The sequence below is a fragment of the Protomyctophum bolini genome (genome assembly GCF_963924005.1).
Source record: "Protomyctophum bolini genome assembly, chromosome: 9".
Classification (NCBI taxonomy): Eukaryota; Metazoa; Chordata; class Actinopteri; order Myctophiformes; family Myctophidae; genus Protomyctophum; species Protomyctophum bolini.
In genome coordinates, this window is record NC_137870.1 from 685,352 (window position 1) to 709,643 (window position 24,292).

Below are 24,292 nucleotides of genomic sequence, written 5' to 3' on the forward strand. Positions count from 1 at the left end.
TCCTCCAACTGTATATACTTTATGTTTACACAATACTGTACCTCCTCCAACTGTATATACTTTATGTTACGTGCGTGCATGTGTGTACCTTGTTATTCTTAGTAGGGGTAATTGGCTCCAGGTGTTCGCTGCTCAGACTGACAACCTTCTCTGATTCCTGCATAAACACTGAACACATCCCTCCCTGGGGGGGAGGGGGGAGGGGGGGGGGGGGGGGGGGGGAGAGAACATCATGGTTTAATGTGTGATTAGTCACCAGAATAAAGATTCAAAGTTGTCTAGAAGTGGAGTTATTGGTAAAATAACAGCAGGTTGGAATCCAGATCCTAGGTGGTCTAGAACCAGAATCCAGATCCTATGTGGTCTAGAACCAGAATCCAGATCCTAGCTGGTCTAGAAGCTGAAGGCAGCGGTGGCCGAGTGGATTGCGGAGCGGTCTAGATACCGGAAGGTCGCCAGTTCGAATCAGCGATCCGACACGTTAAAATTACCACCGTTGAAGTGCCCTTGGACAAGGCATTGAACCTCTACCATGAAATGCTCCATGTGGGCCTTGCTGTAAACAAGTATCTGATGCTTAGTCGAGTTACCCTTGGTAAACATGATTTACCAGAACGCATTTCTTCTTCTTCTTCTGAATCCAGATCCTAGCTGGTCTAGAACTAGGTGGCTTATCCAGTACCCGGTATCGATAAGCTGTGGGCTTTATCAGTAAGCTTTGGGCTTATCCAGTACCCGGTATCAATAAGCTTTGGTCTTATCCAGTACCCGGTATCAATAAGCTTTGGGCTTATCCAGTACCCGGTATCAATAAGCTTTGGGCTTATCCAGTACCCGGTATCAATAAGCTTTGGGCTTATCCAGTACCCGGTATCGATAAGCTTTGGGCTTATCCAGTACCCGGTATCAGTAAGTAAGTGATGTAAATAGGTGTTCAATGTAATGAGTCCCAGGATGCAGGGATGGACTTTTTAGAAATGAGTCCCAGGGACATTTTATGAGTCCCACTTCAACCACGCTAGGAGTCACATTTTGCCATTTTTACATTTCATTTTATATGGTTATAATGTGGTTATATTATCAATGTAGAAAACAGAAGAAGCCATTTAGATTGTGACTGTGTGTGTGTGTGTGTGTGTGTGTGTCTCTGTGTGTGTGTGTGTGTGTGCGTGCACTGCGTCTCACCGTGACACTGCGGATGACCCCGGTCTGGCCCACCAGGTCATTGAAGGAGTCTTTGACCTTGACGAGGATGTCGGTTGTGACCCAGTCGCTGCTGCCTTGCTCGATGTTGGAGCCCGGCGTGTGAGGGTTGTAGCCACCAGGAGAGGGCGCTCCAGGCGTCATGGGGCTGTAGCCCACCGGACTGGGGCTGGGGCTGGCCTGGAGGGGGAGACATAGCGTTAACACGTCTTCACACAGGGGAGACGTACCGTTAACACGTCTTCACACAGGGGAGACGTACCGTTAACACGTCTTCACACAGGGAGACGTACCGTTAACACGTCTTCACACAGGGAGACGTACCGTTAACACGTCTTCACACAGGGGAGACGTACCGTTAACACGTCTTCACACAGGGGAGACGTACCGTTAACACGTCTTCACACAGGGGAGACGTACCGTTAACACGTCTTCACACAGGGGAGACGTACCGTTAACACGTCTTCACACAGGGGAGACATACCGTTAACACGTCTTCACACAGGGGAGACGTACCGTTAACACGTCTTCACACAGGGAGACATACCGTTAACACGTCTTCACACAGGGAGACGTACCGTTAACACGTCTTCACACAGGGGAGACATACCGTTAATTAGGGGCGGACATCGCCAGGTACCTGGCGATGCGATTACATAGCGATTCCGAGGGTCATGATTCAGGTTCAGGTTTATTTGTCCATGTGTATAGATCAGGGGGGCAGTCAGACGGATATTTTGTGAAGCCACTAAGGAAATGAAAGTTCATATAATGGCCTGTTGTGGCGCTCTCATTGGGCTCAAAAAAACCCATAGCCCCATAGAAGTCCATGTATTTGGGCCCAACTTCACCTAGACTGTATTACCTTAATAAACATGGTCATGAATACTTTTTGCTTCCAGTCACTAGTTTAAAGTCTCATTTCTAATGTCATAATATTCTTTTTGGAAAATTATGGTCCCATTTATTAGAAAAATTTCCATAAAGTCGTGCATGTTCTGAGGGGCGTGGCTACCGTTACAGTCTATGAACGGGATCCCCCACCCACTCGAGTCAAAATAAAAACCAACGAAGAAGAAGGGGGAAGTCCCGCCTCGTTGTCTGGGCCAGCCAATGGGCCAGCTGGCCTGAACTGGGCCAAAACGGATCTAGAAAGATGGCGACTTCCATTGCAAGGACTGACAGGCTTCATTTTACGTTCACGTTAGACCCGCGGGACGCTTTGTCCATATTTTTTACAGTCTATGGTATAGATACAGAGTATACATACAATGAAATGATTTTGCTCAGAGCACTCTCAGTCTTACAGGACATAAACAAACATCTATAGTGCAAGAAAAAGACAAAAAACAGGAAAAGAAAAGTGCAAGTGAAGCGACAAAACAGTGGCAATACAGTTCAAGGTCAGCTGTTCAGCAGCCTGACTGCCCCCTGGGGGTAGAAACTGTTACTGAGACGGGTGGTGGTACAAGATTTGATGCTCTGGTAGCGTTCTTTGGAAGGGAGTAGTTTGAACAGGGTATTTGCGGGGTGGCTGGTGTGTCTTCTATGATGTTATGGGCTGTTTTCATACAGCGAGTGGTGGAGATGATATGGAGACTGGGTCATTCTGTAGTGCCGATGATTTTAGCTGCTGTTTTAATGGTCCTCAATGGCAACCTTTGGATTTCGATTAATCCCGATTAATGGGGCTACATTACGATTCGATTTAATCCCGATTAATCATGATTAATCACTCACTGTTAATCACTCAGTCACTGTGTGACTAATATATATTCTTTCACGGTGCACGTTTTTAACTCAAATCTTTGCTTCTGGGGGGGGGGGGGGGGGTCCATAGAAGAAAATATTTCCAGATGGGGGTCCGTGGCCAAATACAGAACAGCAATAAACGGATTAATCGAACACTCAGGCCAGCTCCTCCCCATCAAACATTAAGCAGCTTTCTTAAAAAAAAAAAAGAGTTTGTACAAGCATACAATAAATATATATATCAATAATGACATAAGATGTCATGTCATAGAAATACATGGGCAGGTTTTCGCTTGAGGTCAGCAGCGCTTTATTCTTTGTTAGAACAAAAAAGGTGCTTTTCTTTGTTTCCTTATTCAGGGATTTAATTTTCAGTTACTGAAGTGTCATTAAGGAAGCTTTGGGTCAGTTCTTGAGACTATTATGTTGCACCTTTCTGTTTGTTTGCACACATTAAGGAGCATTTGGTTTAAAGTATTTTACAAGTGTAAGACACGGGGAATTTTATACAACTCACAACGTGTACAAGACCAGATATTGCCCACTGACACCCAGAGATGCAGTCAAGACAACCATCCCCATCCCGAACACACGGACAGCTGCCCATGCACTCAGAAAAGGCCACTAGAATGACGAAGTCCGTCGGCACTTTTATTGCAAAGGATTTACGTTCACATTGGGTCGTGGGGAGCGACGGATTCCAGGCCATGTTAGCACTTTGGAGCCACACTACATCGTCCCATCTCGGCCACATTTCACAGCCGGTCCCGCCCCCTCCGACCCGCCCCCTCCGAGCGTGCGCACAGTCACACGCCCGCAGTCAGGAGGAGGAGGAGGAGGCGGGTTTGTTCCCCTCGTTGGTTGGCCGGTCAGTTGGGAAGATGCATGCACGTGCGCATGTGCTCCGGTGTACGCACGTGCATACGTGCCGATCAAATAATTTATAAGACGAAAAACAAAACAAATAGTGTTGTCTCCTGACTTTCTTTTCTTCTTTCTAATGATTTGATCGGCCCCAAAACATTGTGTTCATTGTCATGATTTGTCACGATCCGAGTTGGCTTTGTCCGCGGCGTAACCGTCTTTAAATAAATTATATTAGAAGTGCCGATGGGAGAATGCATTGGGGTTTCATTTCCTGGGCCACTCGTTTTTCTGAAAGGGGGCGGGACTGCGGCGCTCTATAGGGTGGTAGCTCTCACCTGATAGGCCATGGGAGAAGGCGTAGGGTGGTAGCTGGCAGGCGAGTGTGTGTTCTGGTACCCGACGGGTGAGGGCGCCACCTGGTGGTAGCTCTGGGGACTGGGACTGGGCTGGTAGGAGCCCTGAGGGGAGGGGGCAGCGTAGGGGGAGTACTGCTCCGTGTTGTACCTGGAACACACCACAGGGGGGCAGCGTTGGAGTATGTATTATATTATGAACTTTATTACAGGCTCCGTGGCCCACAAGGTAAGACAGTACATGACATATACGAGAATACACTGACATCATACAGTGATGTCACAGTGATGTCACACTGACATACAGTGATGATGTCACAGTGATGATGTCACAGTCACAGCACACACGGCAAATAATGTCAAATGATTAGCGATCAGGCGATAATTAATTAATTATCCCATGTCATGCTTTAGCTTTTGAAAAATAGCAGATCTACAAGCTCGTAGCGCGCCACAGAGTGGCGCGCTACGAGCTTGTAGGTCTGACGACTGACATAGAAACATTATAGCTTTTTCAGAAAACTGTCAAGATGTAGAAGACATTTATAGAATCTGATCTCAGGTCAGAATGGGTTAAATAATAATCCTGGGGTCTGTGAGTGAGTCCTTACATGGCGGGGGTCCCGGGGGTCTGCGGCTGGTACTGGGGGTTGACCTGTGGCGAGGGGACGTCGGGGTACCCGGGGGTCTGTGGGTTGGGGGTCCCGCTGTAGGCCTGGGGCGACGGGGAGGGCTCGTCATCGTAGCCGAAGTCGTACTCCTCGTCGTTCCTGGAATCAAAGATATTAAACCAGTAAGACGCGCAAAACGCAGCTGAGACCCTGCAGATCATGTCTGTCTGTCGTGGACCTGGCCCCTTTTGTGCCCATATATGGAGCTGAGCAACACACTCCATATTTGGACGTATAGCGGGACAGACACACAGACAGACAGACACACAGACAACATGATCTGCTAGGTCTCATAGTAAGTGCTCACTGCGTTCGCAAACACACACACATATATATAGAGACGTGTCATTGGCCGCTGCGGTTCGTTTGATTGACCTCATTGGCCGCTGCGGTTCGTTTGGAGCGACCTCATTGGCCGCTGCAGTTCGTTTGATTGACCTCATTGGCCGCTGCCGTCGGCTGGAGCATACCAAAATTGCATTATATGTAGTCATAGCACTTTAGTAAAGTACATAGTTTATATGTATAGTATAGTTTATATGAATAGTTTAATTATATAGATATTCCACTGTTACGTTCTTAGCTTACGCATGTTTCATGATAAATGCTTTTTATGTGTGTGACGTTTGACACTGTCTTTTTGTTATTGATTAATGTAAGTCGCTCTGGATCAAGAGCGTCTGATAAATGCCTACATTGTAAAGTGTGTGTACATAGAGCAGTGGTAACCAACCTTTTCAAGCCCACCTTTAATGAGACTGCTGTGACTGCACTTTATCTGCAAGCGTTTTGAAAACTGGTTCATATTTAGTGATTTCCAGTCTGAGGGTGTCATTAAGATGTGAGTCAGTCATACAAGTTCTAAACTTGGATTTGTGAAAAGTACGTGGAACCAAAGCTTGAGTGCACACGACACAATCAGGGGATACTTCTCTGCTCACAAGAGACCAAAATTCCTTCTCTTTAGCTCTGACCTGCAGGTGACAGTCACTTACTAATCCAATAATCTCCATTTAAATATCTGAAGTTAATGCAAACACATCCTGCATTTTATCGGACAGAAGTTCAATGACAGTAAAGAGGAAAGGGTTTGATACAAAAGCAGCTATACTTGACTCATGCGTTGTACTTCAACAAGTTTTCATATTTCATATTTATCATATTTTTTGCTCTATGTGTGCGTGTGTACAGAATTCAAACTGTAGCATTGATTATTGTCACGGACAGAAGTCATTCTTTCCCTTTGCATATGCCCTGGAGTGCACTCGCCTATTAGTTTGCATTGCAGACTGGTCTATTCAGAACGCGCCCTTAATTAAAAACCAAATGCAGCTGTGTATGTGGCTCTCAGCGTGCGGTGTCCCACTATTGACTGGCTGAAGTCTGTTTGAACTGCGCTGTGTCAGAGAAGTAACAGATAGAAGCCGCAAACGTTACCCCCAAACGATACCCCCCTCACCTCTGTGCTGGAAATATAACGTCTGGGTTTCCGAGTCTACATCCATGCTGACGCAGTGACTGTCCTGTTTCTGGCTAAGCTTTACGCGCAGGGCACATGAACCTCTCCGTCTCCGGTCAGTGCTGGTTGTTGTTTATTTGCATGGCTCAGAAAATGAGTAACAAACTAAAATGAGAACGTTATCGAGTTGTTGGAGGAGGAGGAGGAGAATAATAATGTTATATTTCTTATTGTGTTCTCGGGGGCCGCTGTGCTGCGCTGCTGCTGCGCTGTGTGCCAACCACATCATCATCTTTTCATTTTGACATGATTCACATGAAATAATAATCCTGCACTGCGTGTAGCGTTTGGTTTCATTAACGCGATCGTGACAAAATAGCCTTCAGCTGCTGCTGCCAAAGATACCAAAGATTGGACAGTGCTACGCAACATGGAAGTAATGTAGGCTATACGGTGCTGCGTTGCTTCTTGGCTATCGTGTCATGACTCGAAGCCGTTTATAAATCAGTCAGTGAAGTCAACTTTTCACCGCCGTTTGGTCCGCGTCATCAATCCGTCCACAATCACAATCAGAAGCGTTTTCAAAGAAAGGTTCCCGCGAGCTACTAGTAGCTCGCGAACATCTGGTTGGTTACCCCTGACCTAGAGGGTGTGTGTGTGTGCCAAGAGGGTGTGTGTGTACCTGGAGGGCGTGTTGGGGTTGTTGGGGTCCCAGGCTGTGTATGTGTGTGTGTGTGTACCTGGAGGGCGTGTTAGGGTTGTTGGGGTCCCAGGCTGTGTGTGTGTGTGTGTGTACCTGGAGGGCGTGTTGGGGTTGTTGGGGTCCCAGGCTGTGTGTGTGTGTGTACCTGGAGGGCGTGTTGGGGTTGTTGGGGTCCCAGGCTGTGTGTGTGTGTGTGTGTGTGTGTGTGTACCTGGAGGGCGTGTTGGGGTTGTTGGGGTCCCAGGCTGTGTGTGTGTGTGTACCTGGAGGGCGTGTTGGGGTTGTTGGGGTCCCAGGCTGTGTGTGTGTGTGTGTGTGTGTACCTGGAGGGCGTGTTGGGGTTGTTGGGGTCCCAGGCTGTGTGTGTGTGTGTGTGTGTGTGTGTACCTGGAGGGCGTGTTGGGGTTGTTGGGGTCCCAGGCTGTGTGTGTGTGTGTGTGTGTAGTACCTGGAGGGTGTGTTGGGGTTGTTGGGGTCCCAGGCTGTGTGTGTGTGTGTGTGTGTGTACCTGGAGGGCGTGTTGGGGTTGTTGGGGTCCCAGGCTGTGTGTGTGTGTGTGTGTGTAGTACCTGGAGGGTGTGTTGGGGTTGTTGGGGTCCCAGGCTGTGTGTGTGTGTGTGTGTGTGTGTGTGTGTGTGTGTACCTGGAGGGTGTGTTGGGGTTGTTGGGGTCCCAGGCTCCGCTCTGCCCGGGCGTTCGGCTCCCGTCGTGGATGGGCGTCTGCGAGCCGTAGTGAGGCGTACGACTTCCTGCTTTGGGGTCGAAAGGTCAAAGAGATCGAGGGGTTTAGGCTACGAGCTTGTAGGTCTGCTATTTTTGAAAAATCGACATAGAAACCTAAATCTGACATAGAAACATAAGCTTTTTCAGAAAACTGTCAGGATGTAGAAGAACAGTTATAGAATCTGATCTCAGGTCAGAACGGGTTAACACAATATGTGCCCACGACGACTTCCACAGACGTCCTAGGAATCACTGCATGTGGTGCCCAGGACGTCTGTGAAGAAACCATTATAGTCTTTCAAAATGTGGGTCTAAAAGTGGGCACCCCACGTCGCCATTTTGAAAGAATAAAAGGGCACATAATGTGTTAATTAAGCAATATTACACGAGAGGGTGTTTGTTTAACGTGATTATTGCTACGACAGTGATGCGGTCAGGAACGAGACGAAGTCGAGTTCCGCAAGCATCACTAAAGTGGCAATAATCACGTTAAAAACCACACCCTCGAGTGTAATATTGCAATTCTACCACAGTTACCCTTAAAACTAAGAAAATCGCTGAAAAAAAATATTGTTTTAATGACAGATGTAGTCACTACGACCACAAATGTCCCAAGAAACTAGCTAGCCTAGCCACCGAGTTTGCTATAGCGCTCTGGGAGAACAGAGCGGCTGAATTCTTTGTTTTGATTATAGGTGGTGAACGGTGCTGGTTTGACCCACGGCTAGAAGGCCGTTTCAACCAATCAAAGTGCTTCCTCGAAACGACCTGTGGTAGAATAGTGTATCTACAAAGGCACAACAAGAGACACACACACACACACAGGGGTCTTACCTTCGTGGATGGGGGTCTGGGAGCCGTACATGGGTGTTCTGGAGCCTGTTCCATACATGGGCGTCTGGGAGCCGTACATCGGGGTGCGTCCGTGAGTCGACGTCATGCCGCTGTGCCTCTTAGCTCCCCTAGGGGGAGAGAGAGAGAGAGAGAGAGAGAGAGAGAGAGAGAGAGAGAGTTGTTGAACACACACACATCTTAACGTCATGGCTGTGTTGTTGAACACACACACATCTTAACGTCATGGCTGTGTTGTTGAACACACACACAGCTTAACGTCATGGCCGTGTTGTTGAACACACACACAGCTTAACGTCATGGCTGTGTTGTTGAACACACACAGCTTAACGTCATGGCTGTGTTGTTGAACACACACACAGCTTAACGTCATGGCTGTGTTGTTGAACACACACACATCTTAACGTCATGGCTGTGTTGTTGAACACACACACAGCTTAACGTCATGGCTGTGTTGTTGAACACACACACAGCTTAACGTCATGGCTGTGTTGTTGAACACACACACATCTTAACGTCATGGCTGTGTTGTTGAACACACAGCTTAACGTCATGGCTGTGTTGTTGAACACACACACAGCTTAACGTCATGGCTGTGTTGTTGAACACACACACAGCTTAACGTCATGGCTGTGTTGTTGAACACACACAGCTTAACGTCATGTCTGTGTTGTTGAACACACAGCTTAACGTCATGGCTGTGTTGTTGAACACACACATCTTAACGTCATGGCTGTGTTGTTGAACACACACATCTTAACGTCATGGCTGTGTTGTTGAACACACACACATCTTAACGTCATGGCTGTGTTGTTGAACACACACACACATCTTAACGTCATGGCTGTGTTGTTGAACACACACATCTTAACGTCATGGCTGTGTTGTTGAACACACACACACATCTTAACGTCATGGCTGTGTTGTTGAACACACACAGCTTAACGTCATGGCTGTGTTGTTGAACACACACACACAGCTTAACGTCATGGCTGTGTTGTTGAACACACACAGCTTAACGTCATGGCTGTGTTGTTGAACACACACACACAGCTTAACGTCATGGCTGTGTTGTTGAACACACACAGCTTAACGTCATGGCTGTGTTGTTGAACACACACACAGCTTAACGTCATGGCTGTGTTGTTGAACACACACAGCTTAACGTCATGGCTGTGTTGTTGAACACACACACAGCTTAACGTCATGGCTGTGTTGTTGAACACACAGCTTAACGTCATGGCTGTGTTGTTGAACACACAGCTTAACGTCATGGCTGTGTTGTTGAACACACAGCTTAACGTCATGGCTGTGTTGTTGAACACACACACACAGCTTAACGTCATGGCTGTGTTGTTGAACACACACACAGCTTAACGTCATGGCTGTGTTGTTGAACACACACAGCTTAACGTCATGGCTGTGTTGTTGAACACACACAGCTTAACGTCATGGCTGTGTTGTTGAACACACACACAGCTTAACGTCATGGCTGTGTTGTTGAACACACACATCTTAACGTCATGGCTGTGTTGTTGAACACACACATCTTAACGTCATGGCTGTGTTGTTGAACACACACACACACAGCTTAATGTCATGGCTGTGTTGTTGAACACACACACACAGAGCTTAACGTCATGGCTGTGTTGTTGAACACACACACACAGCTTAATGTCATGGCTGTGTTGTTGAACACACACACACAGAGCTTAACGTCATGGCTGTGTTGTTGAACACACACAGCTTAACGTCATGTCTGTGTTGTTGAACACACAGCTTAACGTCATGGCTGTGTTGTTGAACACACAGCTTAACGTCATGGCTGTGTTGTTGAACACACACACACAGCTTAACGTCATGGCTGTGTTGTCAGTAGGTTGAACCCTACATGGTGGTCAGTAGGTTTAACCCTACATGGTGGTCAGTAGGTTTAACCCTACATGGTGGTCAGTAGGTTTAACACGACATGGTGGTCAGTAGGTTTAACACAACATGGTGGTCAGTAGGTTTAACCCTTTACGTACATGGTGGTCAGTCGCTGTCTGTCCACGGAGATGGTCTGGCAGGTGGAGTGAAGTTCCACCCTGGCAGTGGACTCTGTGGCGTCCTTCACCACACCGATGTACCCTGGGAAATGTAGGCACAGCATTACACTAGACGCTGCTCTAATGCACCCTGGGAAATGTAGGCACAGCATTACACTAGACTCTGCTCTAATGCACCCTGGGAAATGTAGGCACAGCATTACACTAGACTCTGCTCTAATGCACCCTGGGAAATGTAGGCACAGCATTACACTAGACGCTGCTCTAATGCTCCCTGGGAAATGTAGGCACAGCATTACACTAGACGCTGCTCTAATGCACCCTGGGAAATGTAGGCACAGCATTACACTAGACTCTGCTCTAATGTCTTGGCCAATAAGGGACCACCTTATGTAGCAATGGGTCAAATGTCCTTACGTACGGTCTGGCCAATGAGGGCTCACCTTTGTACGGTCCCTGTGAGATGCGGACGGTCTGGCCAATCAGGTCGTTGTCTCTCCTGCCGCGGCCCCGCCCCATTCCTCCTCCGCCTCCGGCCCCGCCCCTTTGCTGCTGACCTGGAAGAACACCAAGGTGAGGACAGTGATGTCATCAGTAGGTGAGGACAGTGACGTCATCCATGACGTCAGCAGAAGGTGAGGACAGTGACATCATCCAAGGCCTTAACCCTCTAAGACCTGCATTCTTTTCTACTTGCAATTTTTTTGCTTTCAACCTTTTACTACTACTTTGTACTACTAGGACTAAGACTAAAACATGTGTTAAAAAAAATAAAAAAATAAAGTTTGATGAAAAATGTATAATAATATAATAAATTAATAATTTACATTTGGGGGATATCTTCTTATCACAATAATGAATAAAACATGTTCTAGACATTGTAATGATCACAAAAAAACATATATTACAATTATTTTACCTACTTTTATTAGGGTTAAAGGTCAAAAGTCATAGGTTAAAAAATGTTCAAAATTCCAGACATTTTTAATTTGTGTGAATTTCAGCCTCTGTGGGGGGGTGGTATTTATATGCAAATATCATGACCAATGGCATTGAAATGGCATTGCAATGAACATCACTGATGACGTTTAGGTGAAAAAAGAACAGAAAATAAATAAAAATAAAATAAGTAATTAATTAAAATATAACTTGTAGGAATGCCCCAATAAGCCGAGAGCTGATCAGGCAGCGATCGGCTACATTCTGATCAATAATTGGCAGTCGACCCATATATGGAGAAGGCGTTGCTTCCTGTACCCGTGATCTGGATCCTGAAGCGCTCGTTGGGGAGAGTTTTACACAAAGTGTGCTTTTAATAATCCACTATTGTTTGTGTTCAAGAACGTCTCGTAAAATGCGAATGCAAATAAAGGTGGTGGTTAGCATCATGTTATGCTTTAGCTATTGAAAAATAGCAGATCTACAAGCTCGTAGCGCGCCACCGAGTGGCGCGCTACGAGCTTGTAGATCTGCTATTTTTTGAAAAATCGAAGAACGACTGACATTTTTGGAATCTGATCTCAGGTCAGAATGGGGTTCATCAGACCAGTGTGTTGTCCAGTGGAAAACCTGGTATGAATCTGATCTCAGGTCAGAATGGGGTTCATCAGACCAGTGTGTGTCCCAGTGGAAAACCTGGTATGAATCTGATCTCAGGTCAGAATGGGTTCATCAGACCAGTGTGTTGTCCAGTGGAAACCTGGTATATGAATATGATCTCAGGTCAGAATGGGTTTATCAGAACCAGTGTGTGTCCAGTGGAAACCTGGTATGAATCTGATCTCAGGTCAGAATGGGTTTCATCAGACCAGTGTGTGTCCAGTGGAAAACCTGGTATGAATCTGATCTCAGGTCAGAATGGGGTTCATCAGACCAGTGTGTGTCCCAGTGGTAACCTGGTATGAATCTGATCTCAGGTCAGAATGGGTTAATCAGACCAGTGTGTGTCCAGTGGAAACCTGGTATGAATCTGATCTCAGGTCAGAATGGGTTAGATGTGTGTGTGGGTCTCACCTCCTCCTCCGTGGTGCATCGGGCTGCTGATGCGAGGACTCATGGGAGCGAAGCCTCCCACCGTGAAGTTGGTCACGTCTCGAGGCTACAACGAGGACACAACGAGGTCGTTAACAACATGGACACAACGAGGTCGTTAACAACATGGACACAACGAGGTCGTTAACAACATGGACACAACGAGGTCGTTAACAACATGGACACAACGAGGTCGTTAACAACATGGACACAACGAGGTCGTTAACAACATGGACACAACGAGGTCGTTAACAACATGGACACAACGAGGTCGTTAACAAGATGGACACAACGAGGTCGTTAACAACATGGACACAACGAGGTCGTTAACAACATGGACACAACGATGTCGTTAACAACATGGACACAACGAGGTCGTTAACAACATGGACACAACGAGGTCGTTAACAAGATGGACACAACGAGGTCGTTAACAACATGGACACAACGAGGTCGTTAACAACATGGACACAACGAGGTCGTTAACAACATGGACACAACGAGGTCGTTAACAACATGGACACAACGAGGTCGTTAACAACATGGACACAACGAGGTCGTTAACAACATGGACACAACGAGGTCGTTAACAACATGGACACAACGAGGTCGTTAACAACATGGACACAACGAGGTCGTTAACAACATGGACACAACGAGGTCGTTAACAACATGGACACAACGAGGTCGTTAACAAGATGGACACAACGATGTCTTTAACACTGATGTACTGATGTTAAACAACATGTTAAAAATATACTAGTCTGGTCTAGAGGGGCGGGTAGCCTGGCCCAGCCAGCGTGCTTTCTGGTCTAGAGGGGCGGGTAGCCTGGCCCAGCCAGTCTGCCCCTGGTCTAGAGGGGCGGGTAGCCTGGCCCAGACAGCGTGCTTTCTGGTCTAGAGGGGCGGGTAGCCTGGCCCAGCCAGTCTGCCCCTGGTCTAGAGGGGCGGGTAGCCTGGCCCAGACAGTCTGCCCCTGGTCTAGAGGGGCGGGTAGCCTGGCCCAGACAGCCTGCTTTCTGGTCTAGAGGGGCGGGTAGCCTGGCCCAGCCAGTCTGCCCCTGGTCTAGAGGGGCGGGTAGCCTGGCCCAGCCAGTCTGCCCCTGGTCTAGAGGGGCGGGTAGCCTGGCCCAGCCAGTCTGCCCCTGGTCTAGAGGGGCGGGTAGCCTGGCCCAGACAGTCTGCCCCTGGTCTAGAGGGGCGGGTAGCCTGGCCCAGCCAGCGTGCTTTCTGGTCTAGAGGGGCGGGTAGCCTGGCCCAGCCAGTCTGCCCCTGGTCTAGAGGGGCGGGTAGCCTGGCCCAGTCAGTCTGCCCCTGGTCTAGAGGGGCGGGTAGCCTGGCCCAGCCAGTCTGCCCCTGGTCTAGAGGGGCGGGTAGCCTGGCCCAGCCAGTCTGCCCCTGGTCTAGAGGGGCGGGTAGCCTGGCCCAGCCAGTCTGCCCCTGGTCTAGAGGGGCGGGTAGCCTGGCCCAGACAGTCTGCCCCTGGTCTAGAGGGGCGGGTAGCCTGGCCCAGCCAGCGTGCTTTCTGGTCTAGAGGGGCGGGTAGCCTGGCCCAGCCAGCGTGCTTTCTGGTCTAGAGGGGCGGGTAGCCTGGCCCAGCCAGTCTGCCCCTGGTCTAGAGGGGCGGGTAGCCTGGCCCAGTCAGTCTGCCCCTGGTCTAGAGGGGCGGGTAGCCTGGCCCAGCCAGTCTGCCCCTGGTCTAGAGGGGCGGGTAGCCTGGCCCAGCCAGTCTGCCCCTGGTCTAGAGGGGCGGGTAGCCTGGCCCAGACAGTCTGCCCCTGGTCTAGAGGGGCGGGTAGCCTGGCCCAGCCAGTCTGCCCCTGGTCTAGAGGGGCGGGTAGCCTGGCCCAGCCAGTCTGCCCCTGGTCTAGAGGGGCGGGTAGCCTGGCCCAGCCAGTCTGCCCCTGGTCTAGAGGGGCGGGCGCGCATGGAGCAATGCGCTGGAGAAAGTTTGGTTCACCGATCAGAGCATAAAGTAATAATTAATTGCATTTTTATAGCGCTTTTCCAAGTGCTCAAAGCGCTTTACAATGGTTCATTCATTCATACATTGGGAGGTGAAGCGGCGAACAGTCGACGCCAGCGTCCTCACTTCCAAGTACAAAAGTATTATAAGTGTATAATATAAGGCGTACCTTGGAGCCTCCTGCTAGGACAAGGTGTCTGGTCTGAGTGTATAATATAAGGCCAGAACAAGGTGTCTGGTCTGAGTGTATAATATAAGACCAGAACAAGGTGTCTGGTCTTAGTGTATAATATAAGGCCAGAACAAGGTGTCTGGTCTTAGTGTATAATATAAGGCGTACCTTGGAGCCTCCTGCTAGGACAAGGTGTCTGGTCTTAGTGTATAATATAAGTCCAGAACAAGGTGTCTGGTCTTAGTGTATAATATAAGGCGTACCTTGGAGCCTCCTGCCAGAACAAGGTGTCTGGTCTTAGTGTATAATATAAGGCGTACCTTGGAGCCTCCTGCCAGGACAAGGTGTCTGGTCTTAGTGTATAATATAAGGCGTACCTTGGAGCCTCCTGCTAGGACAAGGTGTCTGGTCTTAGTGTATAATATAAGGCGTACCTTGGAGCCTCCAGAACAAGGTGTCTGGTCTTAGTGTATAATATAAGGCGTACCTTGGAGCCTCCAGAACAAGGTGTCTGGTCTTAGTGTATAATATAAGGCGTACCTTGGAGCCTCCTGCTAGGACAAGGTGTCTGGTCTTAGTGTATAATATAAGACCAGAACAAGGTGTCTGGTCTTAGTGTATAATATAAGGCCAGAACAAGGTGTCTGGTCTTAGTGTATAATATAAGACCAGAACAAGGTGTCTGGTCTTAGTGTATAATATAAGACCAGAACAAGGTGTCTGGTCTTAGTGTATAATATAAGGCGTACCTTGGAGCCTCCTGCTAGGACAAGGTGTCTGGTCTTAGTGTATAATATAAGACCAGAACCAGGTGTCTGGTCTTAGTGTATAATATAAGGCGTACCTTGGAGCCTCCTGCTAGGACAAGGTGTCTGGTCTTAGTGTATAATATAAGTACCTTGGAGCCTCCTGCTAGGACAAGGTGTCTGGTCTTAGTGTATAATATAAGGCGTACCTTGGAGCCTCCTGCTAGGACAAGGTGTCTGGTCTTAGTGTATAATATAAGGCGTACCTTGGAGCCTCCAGAACAAGGTGTCTGGTCTTAGTGTATAATATAAGTACCTTGGAGCCTCCTGCTAGGACAAGGTGTCTGGTCTTAGTATATAATATAAGTACCTTGGAGCCTCCTGCCAGGACAAGGTGTCTGGTCTTAGTGTATAATATAAGGCGTACCTTGGAGCCTCCTGCTAGGACAAGGTGTCTGGTCTTAGTGTATAATATAAGGCGTACCTTGGAGCCTCCTGCCAGGACAAGGTGTCTGGTCTTAGTGTATAATATAAGGCGTACCTTGGAGCCTCCTGCCAGGACAAGGTGTCTGGTCTTAGTGTATAATATAAGGCGTACCTTGGAGCCTCCTGCCAGGACAAGGTGTCTGGTCTTAGTGTATAATATAAGGCGTACCTTGGAGCCTCCTGCTAGAACCAGGTGTCTGGTCTTAGTGTATAATATACGGCGTACCTTGGAGCCTCCTGCTAGGACAAGGTGTCTGGTCTTAGTGTATAATATAAGGCGTACCTTGGAGCCTCCTGCCAGGACAAGGTGTCTGGTCTTAGTGTATAATATAAGGCGTACCTTGGAGCCTCCTGCTAGGACAAGGTGTCTGGTCTTAGTGTATAATATAAGGCGTACCTTGGAGCCTCCTGCCAGGACAAGGTGTCTGGTCTTAGTGTATAATATAAGGCGTACCTTGGAGCCTCCTGCTAGGACAAGGTGTCTGGTCTTAGTGTATAATATAAGGCGTACCTTGGAGCCTCCTGCCAGGACAAGGTGTCTGGTCTTAGTGTATAATATAAGGCGTACCTTGGAGCCTCCTGCTAGAACCAGGTGTCTGGTCTTAGTGTATAATATAAGGCGTACCTTGGAGCCTCCTGCTAGAACCAGGTGTCTGGTCTTAGTGTATAATATAAGGCGTACCTTGGAGCCTCCTGCCAGGACAAGGTGTCTGGTCTTAGTGTATAATATAAGAGCAGAACAAGGTGTCTGGTCTTAGTGTATAATATAAGGCGTACCTTGGAGCCTCCTGCCAGGACAAGGTGTCTGGTCTTAGTGTATAATATAAGGCGTACCTTGGAGCCTCCAGAACAAGGTGTCTGGTCTTAGTGTATGATATACGGTGTACCTTGGAGCCTCCTGCTAGGACAAGGTGTCTGGTCTTAGTGTATAATATAAGGCGTACCTTGGAGCCTCCTGCCAGGACAAGGTGTCTGGTCTTAGTGTATAATATAAGGCGTACCTTGGAGCCTCCTGCTAGGACAAGGTGTCTGGTCTTAGTATATAATATAAGGCGTACCTTGGAGCCTCCTGCCAGGACAAGGTGTCTGGTCTTACAGACGAACATGCCTCCGTTCTCCACCAGCTTCTTACAGTGAAGGAACGCAAAGCCTCGGAACAGGTGGCGGATCTCGCCCTCGCGACCCTGGAACAAGCACGCACACACACACACACACACACACACACACACACACGTAAGGAAACACAAAGTACATACTCATTAACACATTGAGAAATTAATATTTCTTACGTCATCATTGAGAGCTAGTCATACATATACACACACCACGTACTCTGGTCCCCAGCAGATCAGGCACAATTTGCTATTTTATTTTGACTGATTATGTATATAGTATACGTATGACTAGCTCTAAATGATGACGTAAGACATATTATGGTCATTTATGTAATCTGGTCCCAGCAAACCAGGCACAAATCTGCTGTTTTATTTGCATACGCATCAAGTGGCGGGTTGGCTGGCACGGCGCACACAGACCGGGCGGAATTATTACTTGCGTGCTCTGCTCGCGTAAGTAATTAAACGTAGATTTTCTGTAATATTTTGAGATTTCTCTGATGCCAATAATGATATGCTACCGATTAACCGTGCAAACCTATAATAATGAATTGCATTTTTTTTTATAGCGCCTTTCCAAGTGCTTAAAGCGTTCCAAGTGCTACGACCTCATAGTGAGGTCGTAGTGAGGTCGTAGTGAGGTCGCAGTGAGGTCGTAGTGAGGTCAGTGAGGTCAGTGAGGTCGTAGTGAGGTCAGTGAGGTCGTAGTGAGGTCACAGTGAGGTCAGTGAGGTCGTAGTGAGGTCAGTGAGGTCATAGTGAGGTCAGTGAGGTCGTAGTGAGGTCATCCTTACAGAGTGCGGTCCGTCGATGACCTTGACGATGTCCTTCACGTGGATGTTGTTCTGCTCTGAGTCCAGAGCCACGGCCATGCGGTTGTCCTTCCGCCTGTTGACCGCTTGGTGGCGCACTGTCATCACCTTACCGTGCATGTTGAGCACCTACACACACACACACACACACACACACACACAGACACACACACAGTGTCCAGCTTGATTTATGAATTAATCCATTCTGACCCGAGATCAGATTCTGAAAATGTCGTCTACATCCTGACAGTTTTCTGAAAAAGCCCATGTTTCTACGTCAGTCGTTCTTTGATTTTTCAAAAATAAGCTCATAGCTCAAGCTATGAGCTTAATAGCAGATCTACAAGCTCAAGCTATGAGCTTGTAGATCACTGTAGAGCACTCTATGCTGTTGTAGCTTCAGTTTCCCTTCTGGGATTTAATAAAGTCAATCTCATCTCCAGATTGTAACTTCGTTCCCACACATTTTAACCAATGGATGTCCAGAACGTTCACAGTCTCTCTCTCTCTCTCTCTCTGTGTGTACCTGGAATGTCTCTCGCTCCAGCCTGACGATGACCCCTACGGTCTGGGGGTCCAGCTGCACCAGCTCCCCCCACTCATGCTGCCCCCCCGCGTCCACTCCAGAGGCCGTCTCTGAGCACAGCTGGAGGTCCCTGGGGAGCACCTTCAACTACACACACACACACACACACACACAGACACACACACACACACACACACACACACACACACACACACACAGAGAGACATTAGTTTATAGGACATTTAACCCATTTATTTTTTAAATGTCCTGACAGTTTTCTGAATCTGTATAACGCCAGGTCTCCACTGGGCGCGTTTGGGCGCGTTGCGTCTCCGTTGCGTGCGTCAAAAAACGAACCGGTTTAATTTTAATGGTGACGCACGCACGCGGCACGCACGCGCAACGCGGGCAGTGGAGCCACCCTTCATTGATTAAAAAGGGAACATTCTGTGACGCTGACGCGCCCAGTGGAGCCCTGGCGTAAGCGGTGCTCGATATGGACCCCAAAAATGATATGTAATTGACCTCCGACCCCTCCCCCTCCCCCCTCAACTGAAAACATGTTGTTCCATGGACCTCTCCAAGAAGCAAAGAGTTGAGTTAAAAAAAAGGTTTCCGCGATTTTTCAAAAATAGCAGACCTACTTAGCTTGTAGATCTGCGATTTTTCAATAACTAAATTAGAACAGTGTTTAAAACACCAAAAGGGGTTCGTGCCCAAAATGGATTAGGCAAAGCCCCCCCCCCCCCACCCCCCCCACACACACACACACACACACACACGTACCTCGTGCATGGTGAGGTCAGAGAACAGGATGACAAAGTTCTCCTCCACCCTGACGATGAGGCCGGTGTCTCCCTCGTAGCGTCCGGCGATCACCTTCACATGGTCGCCCATCCGGAAGTACTTCCTGAGCTCGTGAGCGGGGAACTCCAGGGGGTCCTACACACACACACACACACACACACACACACACACACACACACACACACACACACACACACACACACACACACACACACACACACACACACACACACACACACACACACACACACACACACACACACACACACACACACACACACACACACACACACACACACACACACACACACACACACACACACACAGTAATTTAACATTGGGAGTGTAATCAAATGGAGCTGGTGGTCTGGAAACACCTTCTAGGCTACTGGGACAGTGTGTGCTAGGGATTTCACTAAAAAAAAAAGATTTATCGATGTCATTAAAGGACCACTTAACCACTTTTCAACCTATCTTCATTAATGGTGCAATTCTTTTCTACTCGGTCTGTGTCTCATAGGAGGGCTGTGGGCAGTTCAGAAACCGTCTTCCAGTGACATCATCGATGGGGAATATACAAGCTAATAGAAACGGCAGGCTTTCTAGTCCTGAAAAGTTGCAATGCGAAAATGGAAGCCATATCGTTCTCACGATAATGAAAAATCTAAACATTTTTGTAAAACAATCTGCCTAATGCTGATGTCACTGGAAGACGGTTTCTAAACTGCCCAAAAAATCATGCCATTTTATAATTAGTGAGGACCTATTATATGAAGATAGGTTGAAAAGTGGTGAAGTGGTCCTTTAACACAAATCGATTCAGATCAGGAGAAGTCGAAAGTTGAAAAAAATAATAATGACGTTTTCCCCATATCATATTTCTTGCTCTATGTGTGCGTGTGTACAGAATTCAAAGTGTAGCATTGATTATTGTCACGGACAGAAGTCATTCTTTCCCTTTGGATATATGCACCGGAGCGCGCTCGCCTATTAGTCTGCATTGCATTCAGAACGCGCCCTTAATTAAAAACCAACTGCAGCATACACGTGGTTGCGGCCCTATGCTCCACCTAGGAGCCTACAGGAATAAGTCAAGTAAGTCAAGCAGCATACATGTGGCTCTCAGCGCACAGTGTCCCACTAATATCGACTGGCTGCATTTGAAGTTTGAACTGCGCTGTGTCAGAGAAGTAACAGATGGAAGCGCGCAAACGTTACCCCCAAACGATATCCCCCCTCACCTTACCTCCGTGCTGGAAATAAAACGTCTGGGTTTCCGAGGATACATCCGTGCTGACGCAATAATGACTGTCCCGTTTCTGGTTTAGCTTTACACACATGAACCTCTCCGTCTCCGCTCAGTGACTGTCCTGTTTCTGGCTACGCTTTACACACATGAACCTCTCCGTCTCCGCTCAGTGACTGTCCTGTTTCTGGCTACGCTTTACGCACATGAACCCCTCCGTCTCCGCTCAGTGACTGTCCTGTTTCTGGCTACGCTTTACGCACATGAACCTCTCCGTCTCCGCTCAGTGACTGTCCTGTTTCTGCTTTAGCTTTACGCACATGAACCTCTCCGTCTCCGCTCAGTGACTGTCCTGTTTCTGGTTTAGCTTTACACACATGAACCTCTCCGTCTCCGCTCAGTGACTGTCCTGTTTCTGCTTTAGCTTTACGCACATGAACCTCTCCGTCTCCGCTCAGTGACTGTCCAGTTTCTGCTTTAGCTTTACGCACATGAACCTCTCCGTCTCCGCTCAGTGACTGTCCTGTTTCTGGTTTAGCTTTACGCACATGAACCTCTCCGTCTCCGCTCAGTGACTGTCCTGTTTCTGGTTTAGCTTTACGCACATGAACCTCTCCGTCTCCGCTCAGTGACTGTCCTGTTTCTGGTTTAGCTTTACGCACATGAACCTCTCCGTCTCCGCTCAGTGACTGTCCTGTTTCTGGTTTAGCTTTACGCACATGAACCTCTCCGTCTCCGCTCAGTGACTGTCCTGTTTCTGGCTACGCTTTACGCACATGAACCTCTCCGTCTCCGCTCAGTGACTGTCCTGTTTCTGGTTTAGCTTTACGCACATGAACCTCTCCGTCTCCGCTCAGTGACTGTCCTGTTTCTGGTTTAGCTTTACGCACATGAACCTCTCCGTCTCCGCTCAGTGACTGTCCTGTTTCTGGCTACGCTTTACGCACATGAACCTCTCCGTCTCCGCTCAGTGACTGTCCTGTTTCTGGCTACGCTTTACGCACATGAACCCCTTCGTCTCCGCTCAGTGACTGTCCTGTTTCTGGCTACGCTTTACGCACATGAACCTCTCCGTCTCCGCTCAGTGACTGTCCTGTTTCTGGTTTAGCTTTACACACATGAACCTCTCCGTCTCCGCTCAGTGACTGTCCTGTTTCTGGTTTAGCTTTACGCACATGAACCTCTCCGTCTCCGCTCAGTGACTGTCCTGTTTCTGGTTTAGCTTTACGCACATGAACCTCTCCGTCTCCGCTCAGTGACTGTCCTGTTTCTGGTTTAGCTTTACGCACATGAACCTCTCCGTCTCCGCTCAGTGACTGTCCTGTTTCTGGTTTAGCTTTACGCACATGAACCTCTCCGTCTCCGCTCAGTGACTGTCCTGTTTCTGGCTACGCTTTACGCACATGAACCTCTCCGTCTCCGCTCAGTGACTGTCCTGTTTCTGGTTTAGCTTTACGCACATGAACCTCTCTGTCTCCGCTCAGTGACTGTCCTGTTTCTGGCTACGCTTTACGCACATGAACCTCTCCGTCTCCGCTCAGTGACTGTCCTGTTTCTGGCTACGCTTTACGCACATGAACCTCTCCGTCTCCGCTCAGTGACTGTCCTGTTTCTGGCTACGCTTTACGCACATGAACCTCTCTGTCTCCGCTCAGTGACTGTCCTGTTTCTGGCTACGCTTTACGCACATGAACCTCTCTGTCTCCGCTCAGTGACTGTCCTGTTTCTGGCTACGCTTTACGCACATGAACCTCTCTGTCTCCGCTCAGTGACTGTCCTGTTTCTGCTTTAGCTTTACGCACATGAACCTCTCTGTCTCCGCTCAGTGACTGTCCTGTTTCTGGTTTAGCTTTACACACATGAACCTCTCTGTCTCCGCTCAGTGACTGTCCTGTTTCTGCTTTAGCTTTACGCACATGAACCTCTCTGTCTCCGCTCAGTGACTGTCCTGTTTCTGGTTTAGCTTTACACACATGAACCTCTCCGTCTCCGCTCAGTGACTGTCCTGTTTCTGCTTTAGCTTTACGCACATGAACCTCTCCGTCTCCGCTCAGTGACTGTCCTGTTTCTGCTTTAGCTTTACGCACATTGCTCAGTGCGGGTTGTTGTTTATTTGCATGTAAGTAAGTACCAAGTAAGTACCAAACTAACATGAGAACGTTATCGAGTTGTTGGAGGAGGAGGAGGAGGAGGAGGAGGAGGGGGAGGTAATGCAGATTGTATTCTGAATCTGATGATGTGGCAAACTGCTGCTGGCTGCTGTGATGATAATATATAGACCTATATCTCGCGATATGACCTATCGCGACTCGCGAGTCATCGTACCAAAACCTAACGTTCTCATGGAAGACAGTTGACTGGCCCTTAACCCAGTCTGACCCGAGATCAGATTCTAAAAGTGTCTTCTACATCCTGACAGTTTTCTGAAAAAGCTGTGTTTTCTATGTCAGCCGTTCTTCGATTTAAAAAAAAATAGCAGACCTACAAGCTCGTAGCGCGCCACTCGGTGGCGCGCTATGAGCTTGTAGATCTGCTATTTTTCAATAGCTAAAGCATAACATGATGCTGACACCAAAAGGGGTTCCCGCCCCAAAATGGGTTAACTAGGCTACCCGCTGCTATAGGCCTTTTATAAAATTTTACCAGCGGCCGGGGTCCCAGATATAAATGGCTTTAAATGGGGGTCAGTAGCCTCTGCATGTCCAACTGGGGGTCCTTTTCAAATGGGGTCTTTTGCCCTGAACATTAATTTCAGGGCGAGACCTGGACCTCGCGCGTGCCGACTCGGCCCCCCAGCCTGGTACCCTATAGTCAAAATATGGCCCTTGAGGAAAATTAATTGGGGAACCCTGCTGTACGGGCACCGCGTGCAGCGCTTGGTTTCATTAACGCGATTATCGTGACAAAACAGCCTCTACAGCTGCTGCTGCTGCTGCCCACAGAGGCAGAGCACACATCAACGGGATCCACGATCACGATCAGAAGCGTTTTCACAGAGACCAGTAGGATATAAACTAAAGGCAGCCTGCCCTGAAAGGAGAGCCTTTTGCGTTCCAACGGGTGATTGAGCGTCGTGCTCTAAACGCGCAACGGCCATCAGGGCTGGTGTTTGGTTTGTCCTCTTCTCTCTTCTCTCAGTGTTTTCAAATGGATTTTTACACCACGCACAGCTTGGAATTCCTGCCCAGGCGGTGGCGTATAACCGTCTGGGCACCCGACTGGTGATCCAGTCGCAGTGTGCCGCGGGTTCGACTCCCGAGCCCGACACGGCCTTTACTGCATGTCTTCCCCCCCCCCCCCCCCGATCTCTCTCTCCCGTTTCCTGTCAGCCTACTGTCTGTCCCTTCAAAAAACCAAAAAAAAAGCGTAGGCCGCAAAAACATATCTTAAAAAAAAAAAGAAACTTGGAATTCCCCTCTTGCGCGTGTGTGTGCGTGCGTGTGCGACGTGCGTGTGTGTGTGTGTGTGTGCGTGCGTGTGTGTGTGGGTGTGCGTGCGTGCGTGCGTGCGTGCGTGCGTGCGTGCGTGCGTGCGTGCGTGTGTGTGTGTGCGTGCCTACCTTCAGGTCTTCGTGTTTGGGCATGATGGTGATCTTGTTTCCGTCCACACTGAGGATCTTCCCCTGAAGGTTGATCAGCTCTCCTTCACACACCTCCACGTTGTCACCCGCCTGGAGGTTGTGTTCGCGCTCCTTACCTACACACACACACACACACACACACCCCTGACTCAGTGACCACCTCCAGCTCCAAAT

The 24,292-nt window shown here is 48.5% G+C and overlaps 1 protein-coding gene across 2 annotated transcripts in view; it reads right to left on the reverse strand.

Annotated features, from left to right (window-relative positions):
* Nucleotides 1–24,292, reverse strand: part of supt5h (SPT5 homolog, DSIF elongation factor subunit) — a 55,227-nt gene that overhangs the window by 1,683 nt on the left and 29,252 nt on the right. For both annotated transcript variants that reach the window (XM_080771571.1, XM_080771570.1), the window contains 14 exons: nt 24,098–24,234; nt 19,272–19,427; nt 18,486–18,632; nt 17,942–18,088; nt 17,091–17,216; nt 12,645–12,729; nt 11,075–11,188; nt 10,611–10,713; nt 8,566–8,693; nt 7,652–7,760; nt 4,787–4,945; nt 4,158–4,326; nt 1,186–1,383; nt 89–184 (listed from right to left, as the gene is read on the reverse strand). In XM_080771571.1, the coding sequence (XP_080627697.1) occupies nt 89–184; nt 1,186–1,383; nt 4,158–4,326; nt 4,787–4,945; nt 7,652–7,760; nt 8,566–8,693; nt 10,611–10,713; nt 11,075–11,188; nt 12,645–12,729; nt 17,091–17,216; nt 17,942–18,088; nt 18,486–18,632; nt 19,272–19,427; nt 24,098–24,234 (1,874 nt within the window). The remainder of the gene's footprint in view (nt 1–88; nt 185–1,185; nt 1,384–4,157; nt 4,327–4,786; nt 4,946–7,651; nt 7,761–8,565; nt 8,694–10,610; nt 10,714–11,074; nt 11,189–12,644; nt 12,730–17,090; nt 17,217–17,941; nt 18,089–18,485; nt 18,633–19,271; nt 19,428–24,097; nt 24,235–24,292) is intronic.